Below are 24074 nucleotides of genomic sequence, written 5' to 3' on the forward strand. Positions count from 1 at the left end.
CTGTACTTTCCCAGTTGCCACTGGACTAGGATTTTGTTTCTGCACTTAGAAAGAAACCAGTTTTGTTCCAGATAGGACCAATCTAGGTGAGTTGAAATGCTGAAATTCTTTTCTCTGAACTTTAGTTAATTTAAGTGTTTTATCTACTTTCCTGGATTTATTAATTAATACTAGTTAGTGCCTTTGCATTCATTGTGTAGATGAGTGTTTTGAAATGTACTTATCAATGTAGAATCAAGAAGCAAGCTATTGAAAAGAAAAACCTTACAGTGAGTGTGGTCAAGTAATTCTCCCTTGGAATTTTAAATTTTGGTTTTCTTTCCTGAAGTGGTGGTGGTGGTCTGGGGTACTTGAAGGGTGGAGTTGGGGGTGGGGAGGCTGGGGATGTAGCTCAGTGGTAAAGCACTTCCCAGCAGGTATTAGACTGGGATAAATTCCTAGCACTGTGGGGGAGATTAAGTTGAAGGGTGGAGATGGGTCTTGATTACTTGAAATTCATTTTTTCATTTCCTGCTCAGTAGCTGATTTTGCTATTCATTAAAATAGCCAAAAGTAGGCAGCATGTGGGTAATGAATTAAAAAAGGGATGTTCTTTGGTAACTTTAATGAAAGTTAAGATTTCTCAAAAAACATGTATCTTAGCTAGGTGTGGTGACAAACATTTATAATTCCTGATATTTAGGAGTTTGCGGTAGGAGGATTTCAAATTTGAGGTCACCTTGGGCAATTTAACAAGACCCTGTCTTAAAAAATAAAAGGGCTGGGGATATAGGTCAGTGGTAGAGCACTTGCTGTGGTTCAATCCTCAGGACTGCAAAAAAAAAAAAAACAAAACAAAAACACTCCAGGTATCTGTCTCAAGCAATTAGACTGGAGTAGTTTTGAATCTATATTAGAAAGCCTCCTTTTTATGAATTATTATGCATAATTCATGTTTGAAATATTAAAGATACTATTTACAGATGTTTGGAATATTATGAGTATTCTTCCTGGCTACGCCTATTTTGACATGTAAGTGTACAGATTACTATTTGAAAGTTACTGTTGTTTCACAAGGAGAACAACACTTTAAAAGTGGCATAATTTTCTGTTAACTCCTGTTTCATTTTTCCTGTATTCATTTCACTTGTCCAAAATTCATGATAACCATAGGTTCATCCCTGTTAATTTCAGATATATGGCTGTTTATAATATAATTACTGCTCTCTTCAATCTAGTCTCACCTCCCAACTTTTTAATTGGCTTGGTTGAGATGATTCAGCTTAACAACGTGGGCTTCATGTTCTTCCCTTATCTTTCAATCCTTACTTGCTGTTGCTACTTAAATTATAGTTAACCTGTGCAGATCTACTTGAAGAACTAAAAGCTTACTTTGTCTCAGAACTAAAGAAACAGATTGTGCTTTTTCTCTGTTCTCTTTTTCTTCCAACTTCTGTTAAAAGGTGCACTGCTTTTTATTCCACAGTTTCCCTTTTTCCTTTGGCTGTGCTAATTGCAGTGTTTTGGATTTTTTTCCATCATTAAAAAAAAAAAATTTAAACTTTCTTGCAAATAACATCTCAGTAGTGCTTACTTTGCAGGTCCCATTTTTGGGATTTTTCAAAGTGGAACAAGAATTTAGATTGTTTTTATAAGTGTCTCATAAAGAACTCTTCATTTTTGTAATACTGTAGTTATTTATAACTGTAATATCTAGTCCAAAAACTGGATTAGTTTTTTTTAATTGTTGTTTTTTTTTTTTTATTGTTGTTGTTTTTTTTTTGCCTTTAATACCATTTGCAAAGCATTCAACTTAGCTTTCACAGGAACAGTTCTCTTTTTAAATAGTTCATCTCTTTAAAGATTCCAAAATTGCAACAAGTATGGCTGGTATAATCAGGTTTGGTGATAAACACAACTTGGTTTGGTGATAAATACAACTTGGTAGGAACAGAAGTACTTGGCACACTACAGAAGAACTGCAGTAGAACTAGACCAATTGTTTTTTAAAGAGAGAGAATTTATTTATTTATTTTTTTAGTTTTCGGCGGACACAACATCTTTGTTTGTATGTGGTGCTGAAAATCGAACCCGGGCCAAACGCATGCCAGGCGAGCGCGCTACTGCTTGAGCGACATCCCCAGCCCCTAGACCAAATTTTATAAAAGGAATGGAGGAACACTGGTTAATACAGAGAGTTGGATGGTGAGGTGGAAACTAATTAGGTAAGGGTCCATACTATAGTAAGATTGTCCCAGATTTTCTTATGTATACCTAATTTTTTCAGAAAGTTACATTATATTAATGGCATAGTACAGTATGTAGTCAAAGTCTTCTAAGTATAAATTTGATAATACTACCTTTTCTCTGGCATATTTTAAGTATAATATGCATAAAAAGCCATATGTTAAAGGTTGATAGGTAACAATAAAATTGAAACTATTATGCCAGAAGGTGAAAAAAAATCAGCATCCTGGGGAAAAGTAAGGTGAATGCCAAATGTTATTTTTGTAACAAACCCAATACAGGTAGGAAGTTTTTATCAGTATGATAGTTGTCTTCCCACCAAATACAGCTCAAAAATCCATACCCAGACAAAATAATTTCAACTTATTTTTCTCACCTAATATATACATTATTTGTCTGTAATAAACTAATCTAAAACATATCTGTCTGCTCTAAAAGATAAACCTCAAAAGTCCCTTGGCAGGTAGGATTTCTAATCTATTTGTTTAGAAAATTGGTAGAGGGCTAGGGATGTAGCTTTGTGGGAGAGCTCTTGCCTAGTATGTGTGAGACCCTTGGTTCAATCCCTAGTCCCTCCAACAACAACAACAACAAAAGGGGGCGGAACAGGGAGAGAAGAGAAAATTGGTATTAATAAAGGATAGTATATCAGAATTGATTGTGATATGTAAACATATCTGCTTAAAAAGTAAAACCTCAGTGGCTCAGGAAGCTGAGGCAGGAGTTCAAAGCCAGCCTCAACAATTAAGTGAGGCCCTAAGCAACTTAGCCCTTCCCAGCACCCCCCAAATTTTAAAATCTCAGACTGGGGATGGTGGTGTGTGCCTCAGCTACTTGGAGGCTGAGGAAAGAGCCAGTTGGAGCCAGCCTGGGTAATTTAGGCAACATTAAGTGGGGATCCTGTGCCAAAAAAATAATCAGACCATCCTGAAGCATGTTAATAAATTCAAAGGGCGTGTTTTAGGCTAACTAGAATATTTTTATATTGTATAAATCCATCATGAGAACATATTAGGACATTTGAGCTCTTAACCAGTTGGTAGGGTTGGGGCATAGGATGCTGGATTCAGTTCTGTCTATCCAATAAAAATGTGTTCTAATATTAAAACCAGATTTGAAATGAGATCACTAGTATAAGAAGCAGTTCAGTTTTTCAGTGTATGCTTAGATTATAATCAAATAAACTGGGACCCCTGCTTTACAAATCCATTCAAAGTGATTTTGAACTTTGGAAACAGGTGATACAAAGCAACAAGGTGCCTTAAAATCTGAATGTTTTTACAACAAACTGTATTATATAAAGTCTCTACCCAAGTGTCTCAGACGAGAATGTTAAGAACTTTTTGGATATTTATTCTTAAATCAAGGGGAACTGTTGGAGAATTTTAAGTAAGGAAATACCGTGTTTGGATTTGCGTTTCAAATGGAGTATTGTGGTCAAGTGGAGTGGATTACAAGAGCTTGAGAGGAGGTTTTGAGTGAGGTGAAGTAATTATAGGGAGAGACTGTATATTTATAAGGGAGACTGTTATTACTTTAATCATCAAAAAATCAAGAAATCGGTCAAAACTAAAGCAGTGACAGTGAGACCAGAGAGAATGGAGAAGAATCAAAAGATATTTAAGAGGTAGAGTTATTAGGGCTAAGTAAACATGTTCTAAGCCTTTATTCCCACGTACAAACAGATATTTTACATTCATTATTGTACTTCCTCCTCACAACATAATCTGACAGGAAGGAATGTAGAAATGTTAAATAATTGTCCAAAGTTACATATCTAGTAAATGATAGAACTCAAGTTCACAGTGAGATCAACCTCTTAATACCAGTGCTCTATACCCGACTCCACTACTATACTATTACAATTAGACCACTTTACCACCTCAGGAATTGGGCACAAGGGAAATGGGTCATGAATGGAGGTTAGGACTCTGAGAGAGGGGGGCTGGACTAATGGTGGTGTCAGTCACTGAGATAAGAACACTGTAAGAGGAGAGTTACAGGAAGAGGGAGGCTTAGTTTAGTTTTGAACATTTTGGTTTTGAAGATGTATGAGCAGACCTTTAAGAGAAATCTGATACGCAGATTCTTGTGGGGTTAGAGCTTAGGAGAAATGTAGAAGCTTGAGGTGAAATTTGAGAGTTACTTAAAAGAAGATGAAGTGTTCCAGGGAGAGTGCCTGGAGGAGATTTTTGTGCCTGGAAGTCTGGGGAATACCAACCTGTATTGAAAGAGTGGACCAAAGGAGACAGAAGGAAGGGTTAGTAATTTGGAAGAAAAAATGAAAGTGATGTCATAAGGAATTGGAGGAAAACTGGACATGGTAGCACATACCTGTAATCCCAGGTGTGTTGGAAGCTGAGCCAGGAGAATCCAACCAAGTTCAAGGTCAGCCTGGGCAATTTAGACAGACCCTGTCTCAAAAAAAAAAAAAAAAAAAAAGGCTGGGGATCTAAGAGTCTAAGAGTGCTTTCCTAGTAGGATTAAAGCCCTGATTTAATCCTCAGAACTAAAAAAGTAACAAATAAAAATAAGAAAAAAAATTCAGGGAGAGGAAATGCTGTAGAGATGTTAAAGGAAGATAGGGATTAGAAAGCATCCTTTTAGATTTGATCAGTAAGTAGTCAACCTTTAATGACTTCTTAGTTGTTAAAATGAAATATTTCTCTGGCAATCCAGAGTCAGAGTCAATTTTATCTCATCATTATTCTAATATGAGGCCAGTTATTTTCCTCTTTTGACACTGTGGATGGGGTGGCAGGAAGTTGGTGCTTTCTTCAATGCTTGTTGCCTCTGGGAAGAGAAAGTGGGTAGCTATTTCTGGACTTCACTGAGTACCTGTCTCCGTGTTCTAAATTTTTGAACTATAAGAATGTATTTTGTATAAAACTAAAAATAATTTTAAGAGAAATGCAAAAATTAGTAGTTATTTCTCTGTTACATGGTGCTGTGATCATTATTGCTTAGGTGATATTATCTTTGTTTACAAGTCTGTTTCCCTTTTTAGATTGCAGCGTCTTGAGCAATATGTCCCACTGTTTCCCAGTACTTAGCATAAGAGCCTGGTATATAATGGGTACTGGTCACTGTTTAATAAATAAATGATCTTGCCCTCTTGGTCATACAACTTTTAAGATGTTTCCATGTAAAATGTTAGCGTAATATAATAGAGAATAAGGTTTAATAAGGTATAGCCCCATCCTTGCTTTTTATTTATTGTGTTGTGGATAGCTTGGTTAAAATGCTCTTTCTTTTTTTTTTTTTTTTGTCACTTTGCTAGGGTGGAAGGGGTGGTAACAGTAACCACTGCTTTAGTACCTTCAGTGTGGCAAACCATTGCCTGCAGTTTCAAAATTGGAAGGGTATGACACTGTTTTAGAGAGAACCACTTAGGAGCTAAGTCTGAAAGCTGCATGTGCATTGCTGAGCACTGTCCTTGCTGGCATAGGCATCTTCAAAGTACTGAGGGATGGCCATAACTGTTCTTTGCAGCTCTGAAAAAAGCAAAGGCTCCCAGATATTCTTTTTGTCTTTGGCAGTCTTACTTCATTCTGCAGGTCAGATGTGTTTGGGGGCTGAGGATACAGTTCAGTAGTAGAGTGTTTGCCTAGCACTGGGTTCACTCCCCAGCCCAAATAAATACTTATATAAACAAATGTGTGTGTTTGTGTGTGTGTATTTCAGAAGTATTAAGTTTTAAGAAGTATTAAGCTTAAAAATATGAGGCTTAATTGCTAGTGTCTTAGATAGCTTTTTAAAATAGAGTGAAGGCTATTTAGAAGATTTTGAATGAACTGTTGATATTTTATTTAGAGTTAAGAATCTTTGACAAAACCGAAGTTTGAATTAATGAAAACATGGTTGGAAAATTTGTTGCAATTGAGTGATCATTACCTTTTAAAACAGCTTATCACCAGCACTGCAAAACAAAAACAAACAGTAAATGGAGCTGATACTGAGCTTAAATACACTTAATGTATAATAGTGTAGACTGCATGGCTTTCTTTTCTATAGAAAATAATCTGAGAGGGTTGGGGCTGTGGCTCAGCGGTAGAGTGCTTGCCTAGCTTGCGTGAGGCCCTAGGTTCGATCCCCGGCACCACATAAAAATAAGTAAAATAAAGGCATTATGTCCAGCTACAACTAAAAAATAAAAAATATTTAAAAAAAAGAAAGAAAATAATCTGAGAAATAGCACATCATTTAAATTTTGTGGATCCCCCCCCACCGAAGATAAGAAAAATAAATAATAGAATTGAAAAAAAAATCCAAAGCTTTTTCCAGTTATCTATGCTTTTTTAGTTTTATAGAAATTTGAATATTACTAGCCTAGTTTTAAGAGATTTAACTTTTTGAAAATAAATGTTATAATCTCCCAATTCAACATTATAATTTTACTGCAGGATAAATAAAGAAGAAAACGGAGAAGGAGCAAAGCATTGATTGCAAATGTCTTAATAATGAGCAAATGTGGCAGGAAAAAATATATTAAGACAAATGTAAGGTAGGTGGATATGTTTTTCTGTTTGTTTTTTTTTAAGTTTCTACTTAGCTATAGTTAAAATGATGAATTAATGATAAATATGTACATACATGTATGTGTGCTTATGGTGTATATATATATTATACATACATAGTGATTATAAATATATACATGCAAGTGGATATTCACATTTGGCTTTTTCTGAGTTTAGGATCCTTTTCGGTTAGCAAATAGACCATTGATAAGGATATAGATAGTTCACTGGAACTATAGAATTAGAGGAATCTCGGGAGTTTTAGTCATCTGTCTTACTCTTAGACTACTTGTTGCTAATTGAACTTGGGGGTGCTTAACCACTGAGCTACATTCCTGGCCCTTTTTATTATTTTATTTTGATACAGGGTCTTACTAAGTTGCTTAGGGCCTCACTAAATTGCTGAGTCTGGCTTTGAATTGGGATCCTCCTGCCTCAGCCTCCCGAGTTTCTGGGATTATAGGCAAGCACTACCGTGCCTGGCTCTACCAATTTTTATAGCAATCTAATCAGAATTTTTCAAGTTTCTTTTGGTTCTCTCTCTCTCTCTCTCTCTCTCTCTCTTTCTCTCTCTCTCTCTCTCTCTCTCTCTCTCTATATATATATATATATATATATATATATATGATAGACATTTATTTATTTATATGTGGTGCTGAGAATCGAACCCAGTGCCTCACAGGTGCCAGGCAAGTGCGCTACCACTGAGCCAAAGTCCGGCCCATCTTTTGGAACTTTCAAAATGTTTTGTTTCATCAGTTGTGTTTAGCTCTAAAGAGAAAAGAAATTTTCTATGACATTTTTGTAAAGCTATTTAAAAATAGAGAATAGAAACAACTTTAGTAAATTTTTCCTTTACCAATTGGACTCTATTTTTAGAAGTGGAAAAGTTTTTGCAAAGGTAATATAGTTGCAGTGCCATGTAATTTGTTTTTACAAATTGGAAACAACTGTGATTTTAGAATTGTATTAGTTTATTGAACACATTAATTATAATTAAGACACTGTCTTTGTCCTATTTTTCACTTAGATTTTTTTGGCCTGTCTTTTCCTTTCCCTTCTTTGCTTCTAACTTCTTTTTTAAAAAAACACTTTCCTGGAGGCCAACCTCAGCAATTTAGCAAGGCCCTAATCAACTTGGTGAGACCCCGTCTCAAAATTTAAAATTAAGTACAGGTTGGGGATGTAGCTCAGTGGTAAAGTTCTGCTGGGTTCAGTCCCCAGTATACAGAAAGAAACACACACATTCTCAGGTACTGATAGCATTCCTTAAAATGTTTTTCCTTTTTCCTTCTTGTTTTTCCTCCTGCTTACATATTTGTTATGCACATATAGACATGCCTAAGTAGCTTTCATGATTAATTGTTTTGGTTTCTATAATTATAAATATTTGTATGGGTGTATTCCTTTGCATTTGCTTCTTTTTAAAAAATATTTATTTTCTTATTTTTCGGTGGACACAACATCTTTATTTTATTTTTATGTGGTGCTGAGGATCGAACCCAGTGCCCTGTGCATGCCAGGCGAGTGCGTTACCGCTTGAGCCACATCCCCAGCCCCTGCATTCACTTCTTAAAGTATGTTATATATAGGTTGTCTACCTATTTTGTATTATATTGTACAAATAGTACTTTATTGTTTGTACTTCAGTATTTGGAGAATTATTACAGTATTATGTAGATGTTCTTTTACAGTCCTCAAAAAATAACAGAATAAGAAGTCATACAAGGTAACAGGATAACAAATACAATTCTACATGTATTTGTTATGGAAAGTAGTTCACCGTGGACATCTTTTAAACTAGATATAATAGAGAATCCTGTTATTTTAACCTTTTATTAGTTATTTTAACCTTTTATCAAACTGGATCTTAGTATATTCATAACAGGTTGGGATATTTGCTTTTCCATCAAAGGAGAAAAAGGAGATATCAGAAGAAATATTTAACTCATAAGAAAAGAATATTGTTGAGGTGGAAGGATTGCAAATTCAAGTTTAAATATGCCAATTTTAGCAAATTCTTACCTATTTTTAAGAACTGTGAAACCAAATATTTGCCAGTATTCTAGTTGATGCATAATGTACTTTTGTGTATTTTATAGTTTCTTCTTATTTTTAAGTATTCTGTAATATATAATTGCTAATTGGTTCTTTCCCCCTCTGATAAAGATTGTTGTTTAAGATTAAAAAAAACCTATAATTTATTAATTTAAAGATTACTCTGCTGTTATAGAAAGTGAGATTTTTGGCCTGTATATTCTGTGATGCATCTCTTCAATTTTAGTACATTTAGCTATAAAGTATACAATGAAAAATTTAAATAGATCTTTCTCTTAACTCTATAAATAAATTCTGTATGGAACAGTTAAGGCTGATTGACAAATGTTAATGTTTTATGTTCATCATGTATAGCTGAGTTCTGGGTCTTATATTGCCTCCTGAGATAGTGCTTAAAAATGCCTGAAAAAGCCAGGCATGGTGACATGAATCTACAATTCCAGCTACTGGGGTGGCTGAGGTGGGAGGATTGGACAATTTAGCAAGAAAAGAAAAGAAAAGAAAAGAAAGAAAATAAAATGTTTAGTTCGGTGCTTAACCCATGTTAAGCATTTAAGAAAAAAATTTTAAACTAGAAATTGAACCCAGGGGTGCTGTACCACTGAGCTAGAACTACGTCCAAAGTTCCTTTTTTATTTTTTATTTTGAGGCAGTCCTTACTAAGTTATCCAGGCTGGACTTGAACTTGCAGTCCTCCTGCCTCAACCTTAGGAGTTGCTGGGATTTCAGGGGTGCACCACTATGCCCAGTGAACACTTATACATTGTTTAATCTTGGGCCCTGAGCCCTGTCTTGGGCTTGATTTTCAGTGGGTTTAGGAGGTTGTTCTGGAGAACAGTTGGATATATATTAGCACAATAAACTTGCTTGAAAATGATAGGATATGTATTTTAAATGATAGGATATGTATTTAGAGTTGAACTTACCTTCAAATAAACTGATTTTAGCATCAAATTTTTACTGAATGACATAGACTGAGCACCATACTAGCTGTTCTAAAATAATACAAATGAGTTAAAATTGGAGCCCAGTGTGAACAACAAAGCATATCTGAATGAAGATTACAATAACAGTTGCAGCTGTACTAGGCACTGGGCATACATGGAAATCTCAGATGTGACATTCATCCCTAAATTATTCATACAAGTATTAGTACTGTGCTAACAAAAGTGTATGCTAGGCAAGTGCTGATGGAAGTATTGCACAAAACATATTGGGAACTCAGAAGAGTAACTGATAATGCTAAGGGCTATTAGAATAGGCTTTTGAAAGATAGTGTCTTGAACTAGGCCACAAAAAAACTGGAATGAATTTGCCTGTTGGACAAAGAAGGGATGAAGGCCATTCCAGGAAGAAAGCAGAAACACGTCAATGATTAGAACTGGGGGAATAAGATGTATATTTGAAAAAAAATGGCTTATTAGGAGAATAGAATAAAGAGTGTGGGAAAGAATGGAATAACTGAAGATGAAGCTGTGAAAGTAAAGTGGAATCACATGTGAAAGGAGTTAAATGGCAATTTGGAAAAAGACTTGGGTTCAAAACCTATCTATGCCAGTTTTTGCCCCTGTTGTGAGATCAGATTCTTAACCTCCTTAGGTCTCCTTTTCCTTATCTCTAAAAGAAGAACTAATTATATGATTTAATAGAGTTTTTGAGGACCAAAACTACATTTACCACATGGCAAATACTAAATAAATGGTAGTTATGATTAAAAGAAGTGGCAAGTGGATTTTATCTCATAGTCATTATAGGGCTTCTGAAGAGTTTAAACAGAGAAATGTTTTAATCAAATGTATGTTTTAGAAAGATAATTATTGACATGGATCGAAATCAGGAAATAGAACAGTGGCAGTGAGAAGGTACTGAAGGAGACTTAATTGTACTTTAGAGAGTAGAATTGTTATATCTGGTGATAAAACTGTGGGGAATAAAAGGAAGGAAGTATCGGGTATAACAGTTTTTCTGGATGGTGGGGTCCCATTTCCTGAGAGAGTAATCTCAGGAGATAGAACATGTGTGTTTAGGATTTTGTGTGTTCACTGACTTTGAGGTACCTACAAAACATCTGTGTGTGTAAATGTTAAACAGGCTTTTGAATTTTGGAATTCAGGAAAGACTACTGGGCTAGAAATGTAGGTTTAAGAGTTACAGGTTTAAAACTTGTATTAAATCCAAAGAAATGAATGACATTAAGCAGGGAGAGATTTGAAAGTGAGCCAAGAAAGCTAGACAGATCCCTGAAGATTGAAGGATTAACATCAAGTAAGGGAAGGAATTGGCAGAGCAGCTTGTGGAGGAATCATCAGAGATTTGGTCAGAACAGGAAAATGCATTCTAGGGACATAAAAATAGAGTTCAGGAAGGAATATGTCCATAACTTAATGCTGCTGAGGGGTCAAACAACATAGAACTTAAGTGCGTTGGATTTAGTGACAAATGAGTTATGTTTTTTAGAGTGTTTTTAGAGAGGCTGAGGCAAATTTGGGGTTGTCTAGTAGAAGGTGGGAGGTGAAGAAATGGGGATAGCATTGGCAGTTCTTTCAAGTAGGTCATCAGGGAGAGGTAGAAGAGAGGCAGTGAATTTTTGGATGTGGGTGATGTGTGTGTGTGTATGCGCGCTTGCTTGTATATCTAAGGTGGGGAGAGACTTGGAGGTATTTAAGTCTTACAGGAGGAAACCACTAGCGAGGTGAGAGGATAATTTATTGTATTATGCACCTGAAAAGAGCAAAAAAGGGCATGTGATCTAAAGAACAGATACAGAAATTTAAGAGTGGGAAGGAAGCAGGAGCCAAGGAAAAATGAAGGATGTAGATGTAACTGTTGATTTGGTGGCAGGGAAGTTGAGGGAGTTTTGATTAAAATCAGGAGGCAAAATCTTAGTTAAAGTATAATTAGGTAAATTCAGGGATTTGAGAAGAGGGAGAAAAGATGAAAAAGTTGGGGACAGTGGGAGATTAAGCTGATTAGAGAAGCTCAATAAGATTACTGCCCATTTGAGGTTGAAAACCACCAATTCCATTGCTTCAGTAATATTGTTTTATAATTTTATTAATTACTGTTCTTCATCCTTGGTTCAGGCATACAGGTGACAGAGAGTTAATTTTATCCAGATTGGTATTTCCTAAGATATAGCATGAAGAAAAGGGACAAGAGAATTTAGGGGATTGGGAAAAGCAGTTAAAATGAGAAATCATGCTAGCTGAATATGGTGGGGGAATGAAGAAAGGAGACTGATGGAAAGGGAGAAAGTGCTCTGGAACTCTAAGTGCAGTGGAATAATAGGTGTGGTGGGAATAATGGATGAAAGATTTAAGCTGAAAAGTTAGGATGTTGTAGTGACAGTGGGGTGTTGGAATCAAGTATTTTAGGCTGGAACAGTTTTGCCCACAGACAAGGTCCAGTGTTTCATCTGCCACACACAGTGAGAGGGATGAATCCCTTCCTTTAAATGTTGAACATACACAGAATAGTGGAAAGGAAGCCTTCTAAATTAGGGACCAAAATTTTCAGTTTATATTCTGGAAGTGAATAGAAGATGATGATTTTCATATGGACAGGTACAAGATGGTGCAGCTGACTTTGAGCCTCAGTGGAATAAGGGTGTATTATGAGGAAGTAAAGGAGGAACAGCTGGGAGCAGTAGTGAGGAACCAAGTCTACAGTGGAAGCCAGGTCAACATTCTGATCCTGAGTATGGAAGGTTGAGCAGTTCCCTCCTGAGATGACTGTAAGGGGCCTTTGGGAGTCTAGATAGTACACTACAAAGGTATGGAAGAGCAGTAGGATTTGTTATGGGAGAGGATGAAAGCACTAGTTATGAAAGTGAAAATGAAATATGAGAGGAGCTTTTATCTTGGGCAGTGAAGGAATGTGAAATGTTAATGGATGTGATTCTGGCATAAGTGCTGGGGCATCAAAATTTAGTCATGGCTTAGGAAGAGATTTAGTGACTGATTAATGATCTTCATAGTGGATGGCAGCAATTGTAAAGAGCAACAGTTTAACTGCAGTTCATTGTTGGAGTAAGAGGTTGTAAAGAATTAATACAAATGGTAGTCTGGTAAGGAAGATGAATGGGCATAGCTGCCGACCTTCCATTTATGCCTTTACTTGAGGTCTCCTTGCATCCTGATATGGTTAATGTTTAACTTTGAGGGGGTTTGTTTTTTTTACAGTTGACTTGGTTCTGACATGGACATGATTCTAGTTTTGGAGCTTGAAAGCATGGTAAGGATTATGAGGAAAGGGATAGGTGTTGTGAAAACTCCAGTTATGAAAAACTCAGCAGGAGGGAGATGTGCATAAATACAGATTTGGCAATTATCTGCATTTAGGACTTAAGAAGTTATATTATGTAGATTGAAAAAAAGGAATAGAGCATAGAGTAAAAGATTGAAATCTGGAGAATACCCAAGATGATAATTAAGGTAATTACATGAGATAGTATATATGAAAACACTTTCATATGTGAAACATTTTGAAATCTGCTTGATAAATTATAAAGTCTTTTATTATATCTAAAAAATTGAGCTCTGAATAGTTTAGCTTTATCTTCTTAAGCATTAAAACTTATTTTTTTTGATGGTGGTTGTCTTAGATTCTATTGTGTGTGTACCATTCTGTCCTTAAAGTAAAGTAAGCATTATTAACTTTTGTGTGTGTGTGTGTTACTAGGGATTGAACCCAGGGGTACTGTACCTCCAGGGAACATCTTCAGCTCTTTTTATTTTTTATTTTATTTTTGAGATAGGGTCTCACCAGGATGTCAAGGCTAGCCTCGAACTTGGGATCCTCTTGCTTCAGCCTCCCAAGTTTCTGGGATTATAAGCATGTGCCACCATGCTGGGCTAACATTTCTCGATGATTTATGATAGTTATTGCAAATATCAATATGACTTGGTACCTCACTTCCTTCAATTTCTTGAGTATAAAGAACTAGGCATCTGGTTGTGGTGGCACATGCCTGTAATCCCAGCCACTCAGGATCAGAAGACTGAGGCAGGAGGATGGCAAAATTTCAGGAACTCAGTGAGGCCTTAAATTGGCAAGTTAGCGAGACCTTGTCTCAAAAATAAAATAAATAAATAAATAAATAAAAGGATTGGGGATGTGGCCCAGTGGCTAAGCACCCCAGTGGCTAAGCACCCCTGTTTTAATTCCTGGTACCAAAAAAAAAAAAAAGAGCTATAGGCAATTTTATCTGACATGGACCCAAAGTGCCACAGCCACAGAGTTGGAATTCTTGATCCATTAATTATATGCCCTATAATTTTCCTCTTCTCATTGTCAACTCTTTTTATATCCATTCTAGTTAGGAATCAGATAAATGAGAGTCTTATTTGAAATAAGAATACATGGGTTAATACATGAACCATAGAAAGTTCTCAAGTTTTAGTTTTAGTATGTGGACATTGAACCATTTATTTTGCCTGTTAATAGGAAATTTTTTCTTTTTAAAACTTTTTTTTTAGTTTTATTTATTTATTTTTAGTTTTTTTAGATATTGAAGGACCTAGAGTAGAGGAGGCATCTGAAGTAAAAAAATTTTTCTAAATCATTGAAAGGTATTCATATCTGGTTCCCTTGACCCTTTCTAACCCTATTTCTACCAGTCTTACTCTGTCTCTTCCCTGATGAGTCTCATGCAAATTTTCTACTCCAGTCAGCTGTCCTGTTTCCCAAAATCTAGACTTTCCTTCCTATCATACCCATCTATCCTTTTCTACTTGGCTCCATCCTCAGGCAGACTCCATCATTCCTGTCTGTTTTTCTAAGCATTTTATGCATAACAGGCTTCACATAATTTAAGTGTTTTAATATTTATTATTAGTCTACCAGTAAGCTAAGTGAGTCTTAAATTTCAAGACTTGTTGGAATTACATGGATACAAAAAATTAGATTTCCCCAGAAAGTTTGGTGAAGTAAATTTGGAAATCTGCATTTTTAAAAACAAATAATTTGAGAAATCAAGGACCATCTGGTAAATGAATTCCTTTAGGACATTTTTGTATATAGAGCTTACCCACTTTTGTATATAGAGCCCATTATGTAGATGATGCTGAATCAATCAGTTTATTAGGCGAGGCCTTTTAGCATGTAATTTTTGAGTTGAGACTCAGGTTTTGGCAGAATCTTAGAACTTTTAACAAAGGTGTAAAAATAGCACAATATTGTTAGAATTGTTGCCAAAATACTCCTACTAGGGTATATTTAATGGAAAAAGGGTTTTTTTTGCAGGTTGGGGGGGTCAGATACTTTTTGGTAAATGCTGCCTTCACTCTCCACCCTTCTCAAGGCACACTAGCATCTTCACACTTCTGAGATTTTTCTATAGGGAAAAAAACTCTTAGATGGGTGCCATAGTGCATACTTGTAATTCCAGTGACATGGGAAGCTGAGGCAGGAGGTTTGAAAGTTGGAGGCCAGCCTTAGCAACTTAGCTAGACCTTGTCACAAAAAAAAAAAAAAAAAAAAAATAGGCTGGGGATGTTGCTCAGTTCTACAGAGCTCCTGGGTTTAAAAGGGGGGGGAGGGGGAGGGGGGGGAGGGGAGGGGGAGGGGGGGGAGGGGGAGGGGAGGGGAGGGGGGAGGGAGGGAGGGAGAGAAGAAACTCTTTAAACTCTATAGGTAAAGGATTTTGAGGGCTAGGGATATAGCTCAGTGGTAGAGAGCTTGCCTAACATGTGGGAGGCCCTGAGTTTGCTCTCCAGCACCACCAAAATATACAGAAAACAAAAACATTTAAATAAGTGTTCACCCACTTTATTTATCTCCTTTTGTGGATAATACTTTTTTGTATCCTACAAAACTCATACAGCATTCTCTTTGGAGTTCATATTAGCAAAAATAGAGCAGTAGGAATTAACATTTTATGCATGATGATATATACCTATTTTATGCATGTTATATGTACCCAGAACTGGAGAGGTCATGCCAGGCAGTAATAAGAAAAGAGGTAAAGGCATTGGAAAGTATTAAGGGATGTACATTTTTTCCACCATTGGCTAGACACTTTTTTTTTTTTTCACAATTCCTGCAAATTTGTAAGTATTAAAATGTAGGCTATATAGCATAGCCTATAACAGACAGGTTTGAGAATGCAAAGCTAGCTTCAGGTAGTGCTTACTGAAATGCAAATGAAGGCAGTAAATGAAAGACAGTAGATGAAGGATCTGGTAACTAATTAAATCTGGTGAAAACAATTTGAACTTTTTAATTCAATGTCTTAAGTAGGCTTCATACTTTTTGATATATATTTAGACTAGTAAGGTGAAAAAATGTATCATACTGTTGACATTTGAAAAGATATGGCAGCAGAGAGTAGTTCTATAACAATTTAAATTTTAAAATTTATTTTGTTTGCATTTTACATTTTTTCTTTTTTTAAAATTTTTTAATATTTATTTTTTAGTTTTCGGTGGACACAACATCTTTATTTTATTTTTATGTGGTGCTGAGGATCGAACCCGGGCCGCACGCATGCCAGGCGAGCGCTCTACCGCTTGAGCCACTTCCCCAGCCTCTACATTTTTTCTTAATAAAATAAAATTTGTTATTATATGGTTGACCTTCTAGACTCTACATAGAAACCATTAACTTAAATTGAATTCAGAAGCAAACTAAAATCATGTCAGAAGTTTTTCCTGGAAAAATTAGATTCTTCTCTGAATAACTGGGGAGCTGGAGGAAAGTGGTTAGCCCTTACTGATTGAATTTGTTTGGGAGGCTTGTTTGTCAGAAACTACTTGCTGACAAAGCAAGACACATTATTATGACATTTAATTTAGACAATGGGCAATTTTCCACACCATAATATAAAACAGTTGTTAGACCTTGAGACTCATAGGATATTTATACTTTCCAGGTAAAGTAGAAAACCTAGTATTATCACTCTTTCATACTAAATACAGTGCCCCAAACAATTATCAGGGAGACTTTAAGACTTAATTTTTAAAATAAGCTAATTCCCATAAAATACATTGCAGCATTCCCTTGGTAACATTGTTATTCATTGGGCAGAGAATGTGCCTTCAGTTTGGTAAGTGAAAATTCTGCTACTAAACCAATTTCTTGAATGAAAAAAAACAAAAAAGAAAAACCACAAGAGGATGATTGACTGCCATAAATGGATATCAGAAAGCTGAGTAGTACTCAGTATTTCCTGATACTTTAGATGGGTCCTTAATGCTTCTTCCTTTTTGTTATCTTTTCAGACAAATGACCATGGAAACAATTGAATCTCGGCAGGATGGAATTATAACTGATTTTGTGGCAGAGAGAGAATCTGCTCATATGCATACTCAGACTGGCCAAAATTCAATTCCTACTTTAGCTCAGGTAGGCTATAGGCAGGCACAAACACAAGTTAAAATTTATGGAAAGGAGAATTATGTGCTGATTCAGTTTACTTGTAGTTGATCTTAAATTTCCCATTCTCCCTGATTATCAGCTATTCTTACTACAATTGATTTTGAAAGGAAGATAAATATTTTAAATACTTTTACATTATAACAGTTTTCCACTACCACCACCATTGTGGGAAAGAAAAACAAAAACCCCTCCATAACATGTATTCTTCAAATTATTATTTGACTAGGTTGCTAATTCCAAATTGACATAGTTCCGATATTCTTAGTGTAAAGATGGCAGAAATCTTACTGTTTGCAAATATATATTTGACCTGTTCTTTACTGTTTTTTGTTTTTCAGTTTGTTTTTAAACTTTGTATTGGTTTTATTCAGAGAGCACAAGTGTCAGGACTGTAGGTGGGTCAGTGGTAGAGCTCTTACCTAGCATGTGCCAGCCCGAATACAGAGGTTGGAGGGTACTAGAATCAGTTAGTGCATGTTTTTCAGCTCCTAAAACATATTTTTGAGATATCTATAAAAATATATAGTACAAACAAATACATTATTTATTAATTTATCAAATATTTATTGAATACCTACTGTGTTTATACACTGTTCTAGATGCACAGGGCTTTTCATAATTCCTGGCTTTAAATATCTCATAGTTTAGTAGAGTAGATGTATTTTTTAAAAATATTTTTTAGTTGTCAATGGACCTTTATTTTAATTATTTACATGCAATGCTGAGAATTGAACTCAGTGCCTCTCATGTGCTAGGCAAGTGTTCTACCACTGAGCCACAACCCCAGCCCCTAGACGTATGTTTTAATAATAATTCCAATAAGAAGTGCTGTAAAATGTTATATCCATAATGAATAAGGTATCCATAGGATGAAGCAGCCAGTTGGCTCAGAGTGCATTCTCAAGGATTTTTCATTTGAGCTAGACATAAAGGGTGAATAGGAATTTTCCAGGCAGATCCTAGGATGGAAGCATATTCTGGGCTATAGAAAGAGTACATACAAAGGGATGCTCAGGGGAAATACTAGTATCTCATTTACTGAAGCCTAGTATCTGGGCTGGAAAGTGGAGCTTGTAAAGGTCAACACAGAGTTGTAGAAATATGAGAGTTTGGAGTGTCCTGCTCCAAATATTCTTGGAATATTCTCAGATGCTCACTGTTTTTAAAACACTAGTGAACTAGAAGTCAGGGAAGCAGTAAGAAAGGACATCATTAGAGTGCCTGGTGGTGCCAGGTAGTTGGGATACACATCTGTAATGGGATTTTAGCAGAATCTTATGGGGAACCTGAAAAGGACTCAATAGCTGTTTGGAAGGCCCAGGAGAACAGCAGGTCTTATGTTGTCTCAGGCCAGACTGGTTCATGTGAGCTCTCTTTTTTCCCAAAATTGGGCCCCATGCACCCAGCCTGCTTTTCTTTTCCCTTTTCAAGCTGCCAACACCCACCGTCTTCCCTCAGGTTTTCCCCAAGTGTTCTGTGGAGCTACATCTCCCTAGCAACACCCTTCTTTGTTACCCTGAATGACAGGCATGTAGCCTTTGTTTTTAAAAAAATTAAAACATGGCATTTTTCTTGTTTAAAAAAAAAAAAGCATGTTCATTGTATAAGATTAACAAATAAATATTAAAAGGAACATAAAACCTATCCATAATCTTTACATTCAGAGATGTAATCATTGGTTAATGATTTAATTATTAACATTTTGGTATATAACCTTTAGACTTTTTATCTGTGAAAATAGAATAGAATAGAATGAAATGTGTGTGTGTGTGTGTGTGTGTGTGTGTGTAGTGATTTGGGATCTTCCAGAGGTTTTTTTTTGTTTGTTTGTTTTGTTTTTACCATATATTAGACATTTTATTTTAACCTAAATCACATAATGTACATTCATTTCCTAATATTGTACAGAGTTTTTATAACTATAATTCCTGGCCTGTAATCCTGCCTTTCTTTTCTGTATCTGAAAGCAAACCTTCCTTCTGTCTCCAGTTCCTTCCCTTTGGGTACTGGCTCACTAACTTCCACACATTTCATTTTTCTCCATATTTCTGGGCCAGCACAGTCAGAACAAAAGATCCCCAAAGTTGAAAGAAATCCCTATTGTTGAAAGATGATGATTTGCAATTCTGAGAACCTTCAGGCTAGCAACACCCAGCTCTGTGAGTCATAAGTTGCTGAGTGGTCCAGTAATAGGAAGCCTGAAAAGCAATCTTGGGTTTATATGTTTTGGAATTGGATAGGAGTCAAGTAGACAGAAATTAGGTTGTAGTAGGCTTTAATCAAGAGGAAAGAAGTGGTCATTGGGAGTATAGATTTTTGAAGACATTTCTGTGAAATAATAGAGGATAGGTTTAAAGGGAAAGTTTTGAATAAAGTAGAAGAGTAGATAGAGCACTTGTGAGAAGGCCAAATCAAGGAACTAGGAAAAACTTTATATTTCTAATGCTTCTTTAAAAATCTCAAATATATCAGATGCTGGTATTTATTAAATCTGGATGGCAAGTTTATGGATTTTTCTATTCTCTATATGTTTGAAGTTTTTGATAAAAATAAAAAAATAACTGGTTTTAATCTTTCACATACTTGAAATGTAAAAGAAATTAAAAGGTAATCTGGCCAGGTTCGGTGGTGCTCAGGAGGCACAAAATATGACTTAGTGGCCAAGTGCCCCTGAATTCAATCCCCAGTACCCCGGTTCCTCCCCAAAAAGGTAATCTGTGTGCTAATTAATGGATTATTTTAGTTAACTAAGAATTATCCTCTATGCTGTGCATGAATGATGATTATTTGATGATTTAGAACTCAATTCTTAGCAGTCAAAATATTCTGAACATATTAATTTAAATGTATGTGGTATCTGAAGCATTTCACTGACGTATTTGTTTTTAGTATACAACACTATATATCTATGGATTATTAAATCAAACTGGCATCTTTATTAACCCTATGATGTATGACCAAAGTGACTGGTTTTTAAAAATAATACTCGATGGTACCATAATTTATTGGCCACTTGTCTCATTTTCTTCAAGTCAAGGGATATAAATTCCCTGGTGTTTTAGACTTACATTCAGTTTTATATAAACAAGTCAGGGAAGCAGTAAGTAAGGACTTATTTTACATGATCAAATCATTCTTGTTTTCATGATCAAATCATCATTAAGCTGTGGAAACTAAAGTGTGATAAAAAATTCTGTGCGTTTGATCCTTGTGATTAAAATCATTTAATACTAGTAGTTCTGACTGCCCTGTCTTTTCAGAACTTCTGCTAATCAATTGTATGGCTAATGTATATCATCCTGTTTGTACAAAGACCTGAGAGCTGTTGAGCTTCCTTTTGGTCCTCCAACCTTTGTTCTGCTGATGAATTAAAGGCAGGTGGTGCACAAGGGGAAGCTGGAATTTTAAGTTTTGGGGTTTTTTGTTTGTTTGTTTTTTATTTGATTTTTTAAAAATACACGATAGCAGAATGCATTACAATTCTTATTAAACATATAGAGCACAGTTTCTCATATCTTTGTATATAAAGTATGTTCACGCCAATTCATGTCTTTATACATGTACTTTGGTTTTTTTTGCATTACAATTCTTATTACACATATATACGATAATTTTTCATATCTCTGTTTGTATATAAAGTAGGTTGACACCCAATTCGTGTCTTCATACATGTACTTTGGATAATGATGTCCATCACATTTCACCATCCTTGCTGATCCCCTAACTCCTCCCTTTCCCTCCCACCCCACATCCCTGTCTAGAATTCATCTATTCCTCCCATGCTCCCCCTCCATACCCCACTATGAGTCAGCTTCTAAGTTTTTGTTTTATAATTTCCCAGTTGTAAGTGACATTTTTCTTGTTTATGTTCTAAAGTAAATTCACACAGGTGATAATGTCAAAAAATTGGAAGCAGGAGTTGCCATTAACAAATCCTGAGTGACAGATAGTTGGGGATTAAATATTGTGACTTGGCTTTCTTCTTGCCTGAATGACTTTATGTGTTGATCCATTAATAATATGCCCTATAATTTTCCCCTTCTCATTGTCAACTCTTCTTATATCCACCCTAGTTAGAAATCAGATAAATGAGAGTCTTATTTGAAATAAGAATACATAGGTCAACATATGAACTATAGGAGGTTCTCTTCGTTTTTAGAAAGTTTAGTATGTAGACGTTGAACATTTATTTTGCCTGTTAGTAGGCAAATTTTTCTTTTTTTTTTTTAAACAGGCAACTTTTTTTGTATTATCTGGTTCTTAACTGAATTATATGTTAGCATCAAATAGTTTTTAAAGTTCTTTTGATGTGAAAGATTTCAAGCATATACAAGAATAGAATAATTATTTCTCCATATACACACGTGCACGCACGCGCACACACACTAATTATCAAGATTTTGTAGCACTTGCCTCATCTGTTTTCCTTTTTTTTTTTTCTTTTCATTGAAGTATTTTTGAGCAGCTCTGCAGATCTCAGACATTATGGCTTTTTGCTCCTACTTCTGTGTATGCAACTCAAAACAAAATGGACATTTTTTTATAAAACGAAATGTCACTGTCATACCTCATAAAATCAAGTATTATTCCTTTGGTTAGTGTGCAGTCTATATTCATATTTCCCCATTTCTCTCTTATATTTATGACTCACTCTGAAAGTAACAGTGATGCCACCTTGAACTTTCCTTGTTTCCTTGGGAATCCATCATGTTGCCATGAAGATCTAGATGTGTGAGGTAATCCAGATGAAACCCTTGGAAGGGATGTGCTTTAAAACTGGCTTTCTGCAGTATGGTTCCTTGTAGCTGCTCATGAAGTCTTTAGGCCTGAGTATGATACCTAGACTGTGAAAGCTAAATAACTTTTCTTAGTAAATGACCAATTCTCAAAGTTGTAACAAAGAAGAAGGGAAAGATAAACAGAATCACAGGAGTGAGAACTGGAAGGAAATTCTGGAAATCATTAAGATCAGCCTGTTGCTGGAAAGAATTAATTCTAATACAAAATTTAACCCATTTGAGTACCTGTATATATTTTTTGAAACAAGGAGATGCTTGGGAGGCAGAGAAAGGGACCAGGGAATGTTGTTCACTGATTATGCTTTGCTAATCTCCTTTCTTATCACCTCTGTTCTCAGTGTGCACCGTGTGTAAAGAGGCACTTCAGAATAAAGCAGGCCTGGCATATAGTGAGGGATTGAAGTAGGAACAACTTAACAAGGGATACTTGGAAATATTATATTTTAATGTATAAATTGTAATTTTTCTTTTTCAGTTTCATTGAAAATTGGAATGGCATTTCTCATTATTTTGGCCATCTGAATCAAAAACCAATCTTCTTGGTTCTAATCAAGACCAGAAGAATGTATATAGTTCTCAATAAACAAAACAAAGTAATAATAACAATAATAGAATTTCAAGCAACATTTGCCATTTGCCATTTGCCATTAATGATGGGTCAGCAGCATCATATTTGTATATGAAAGTAGTATCATTTTAGGTTGATTTATTTGCTTTCAACTACGTAGAGCTAGCTTGAGCTCAGTGTTTAATTGAATCTGTTTTTTTTTTTTAAATTTCAGTGTGGTAATTCCCTTAGCTGAGGATCTCTTACTAAAGGAGAAAACTGTTCCTCTTAAGAATTGAAAAAAAAAAAAATTTGTGTTTTACTGCTTATTTTCCTACTGTTGCTTTTTCTTTCTTTCTTTCTTTTTTTCTTCTTCAGTGTTAGGGATGGAATGCAAGGCTTGTGCATATTAGGCAAGTGCTGAACCACTGCACTATATCCCTAGTCCTATTTTAATTTTTTATATGCTTTTAAAATTATGTTTCTTCCCCTGACTCTTTTTAATTATCCTTATTTTATATTTTAATATTTATATTCACTTAGAATTTTGTCTATAAAAATAAAACACAAATTGGAAGAAAACCTAAGAGTGGTTTTTTAATAAGTGATAAATCTATATTATATGTGGTTCTTCAGTCAACCTATTGAAAAAGTAACTCATTTTTGAAGATAATTCAAGAATGATAAATCAAAAATAATTTCAAGGTTTGAAGACCATGAGAACAAGGTCATAAATGTTAAAATTAATGAAGATTTTTTTCAACTTGAACAATAATTTGTTAAACATCTGTATTGATGCATGATAAGTTTGTACATAATACTTAATAGAAGCTGGGTATGGTAGAGTATGCCTGTAATCCTAGCAACTCGGTAGGATCTCAAGTTCAAAGTCAGCCTCAGCAACGTAGTGAGACCTTGTCTCCAAATAAAAACATAAAAGGGTTGGGGATGTGGATCAGTGGTTAAGCATCCCTGGGTTCAATCCCCTGTACCAAAAAAAAAAGAAAAAAAGAAAGAAAGAAAAAAAAGTCTTTAATAGATTTTCTTAAAATTTTCTTTATGGCTTTTGAATATACTCTGGTTTTCATCTCGATCAGTATATTAAAGATGATAGTACTTTGCCTTGAATAAATTTAATGTTTCAGGAGGTACAAAGGTAATCAAAGTCAAATTTCAGGAAAAGGTTATTTTTGTACTTACAATTAGGACAAATACATGCAAGATTTTTCTGTCTTGTAATTTTTTTTGAGACTTGGGTACTCTTTAGTTTTCAAATTTCCTTTTTTTAGTTTTAATAATGGGTAGTTTGTCACTAGCAGTAATGGAAAAATAAAGTAAGGAGTATAACACAGTTATACTTTTTATCTTTTTCATTATGATTTTCTTTGGTAAAAGAGTAGGCCAGGCTGGAAACAATGGCACACCACTGTGATCCCGGCAACTCTGGAAACTGCAGGAATATCATAAGTTCAACACCAGACAGGGCAACTTGAGACCCTGTCTCAAAATAAAAAGTAAAAAGGGCTGTGAGTGTATCTCAGTGATAGAGTG

At 35.3% G+C, this 24074-nt stretch overlaps 1 protein-coding gene across 25 annotated transcripts in view; it reads left to right on the top strand.

Annotated features, from left to right (window-relative positions):
- The window catches only part of Crem (cAMP responsive element modulator), a 77581-nt gene that overhangs the window by 2400 nt on the left and 51107 nt on the right, over positions 1–24074 (top strand). For 13 of the 25 annotated variants that reach the window (XM_058580598.1, XM_058580592.1, XM_058580594.1 and 10 more), the window contains exons 2-4: positions 2021–2204; positions 6630–6730; positions 17021–17144. In XM_058580598.1, coding sequence (XP_058436581.1) covers positions 6687–6730; positions 17021–17144 — 168 coding nt within the window. In that variant the 5' untranslated portion in view covers positions 2021–2204; positions 6630–6686. Of the gene's footprint in view, positions 1–1643; positions 2205–6629; positions 6731–8237; positions 8321–12982; positions 13035–17018; positions 17145–24074 lie in introns of those variants that run through there. The other 12 variants (XM_058580608.1, XM_058580609.1, XM_046448289.2 and 9 more) reach the window with 6 other exon arrangements.

The sequence above is a fragment of the Marmota monax genome, unplaced genomic scaffold (assembly GCF_021218885.2).
Source record: "Marmota monax isolate L192 unplaced genomic scaffold, Marmota_monax_Labrador192_F-V1.1 WCK01_AAM20220418_F8-fsc00066, whole genome shotgun sequence".
NCBI lineage: Eukaryota > Metazoa > Chordata > Mammalia > Rodentia > Sciuridae > Marmota > Marmota monax.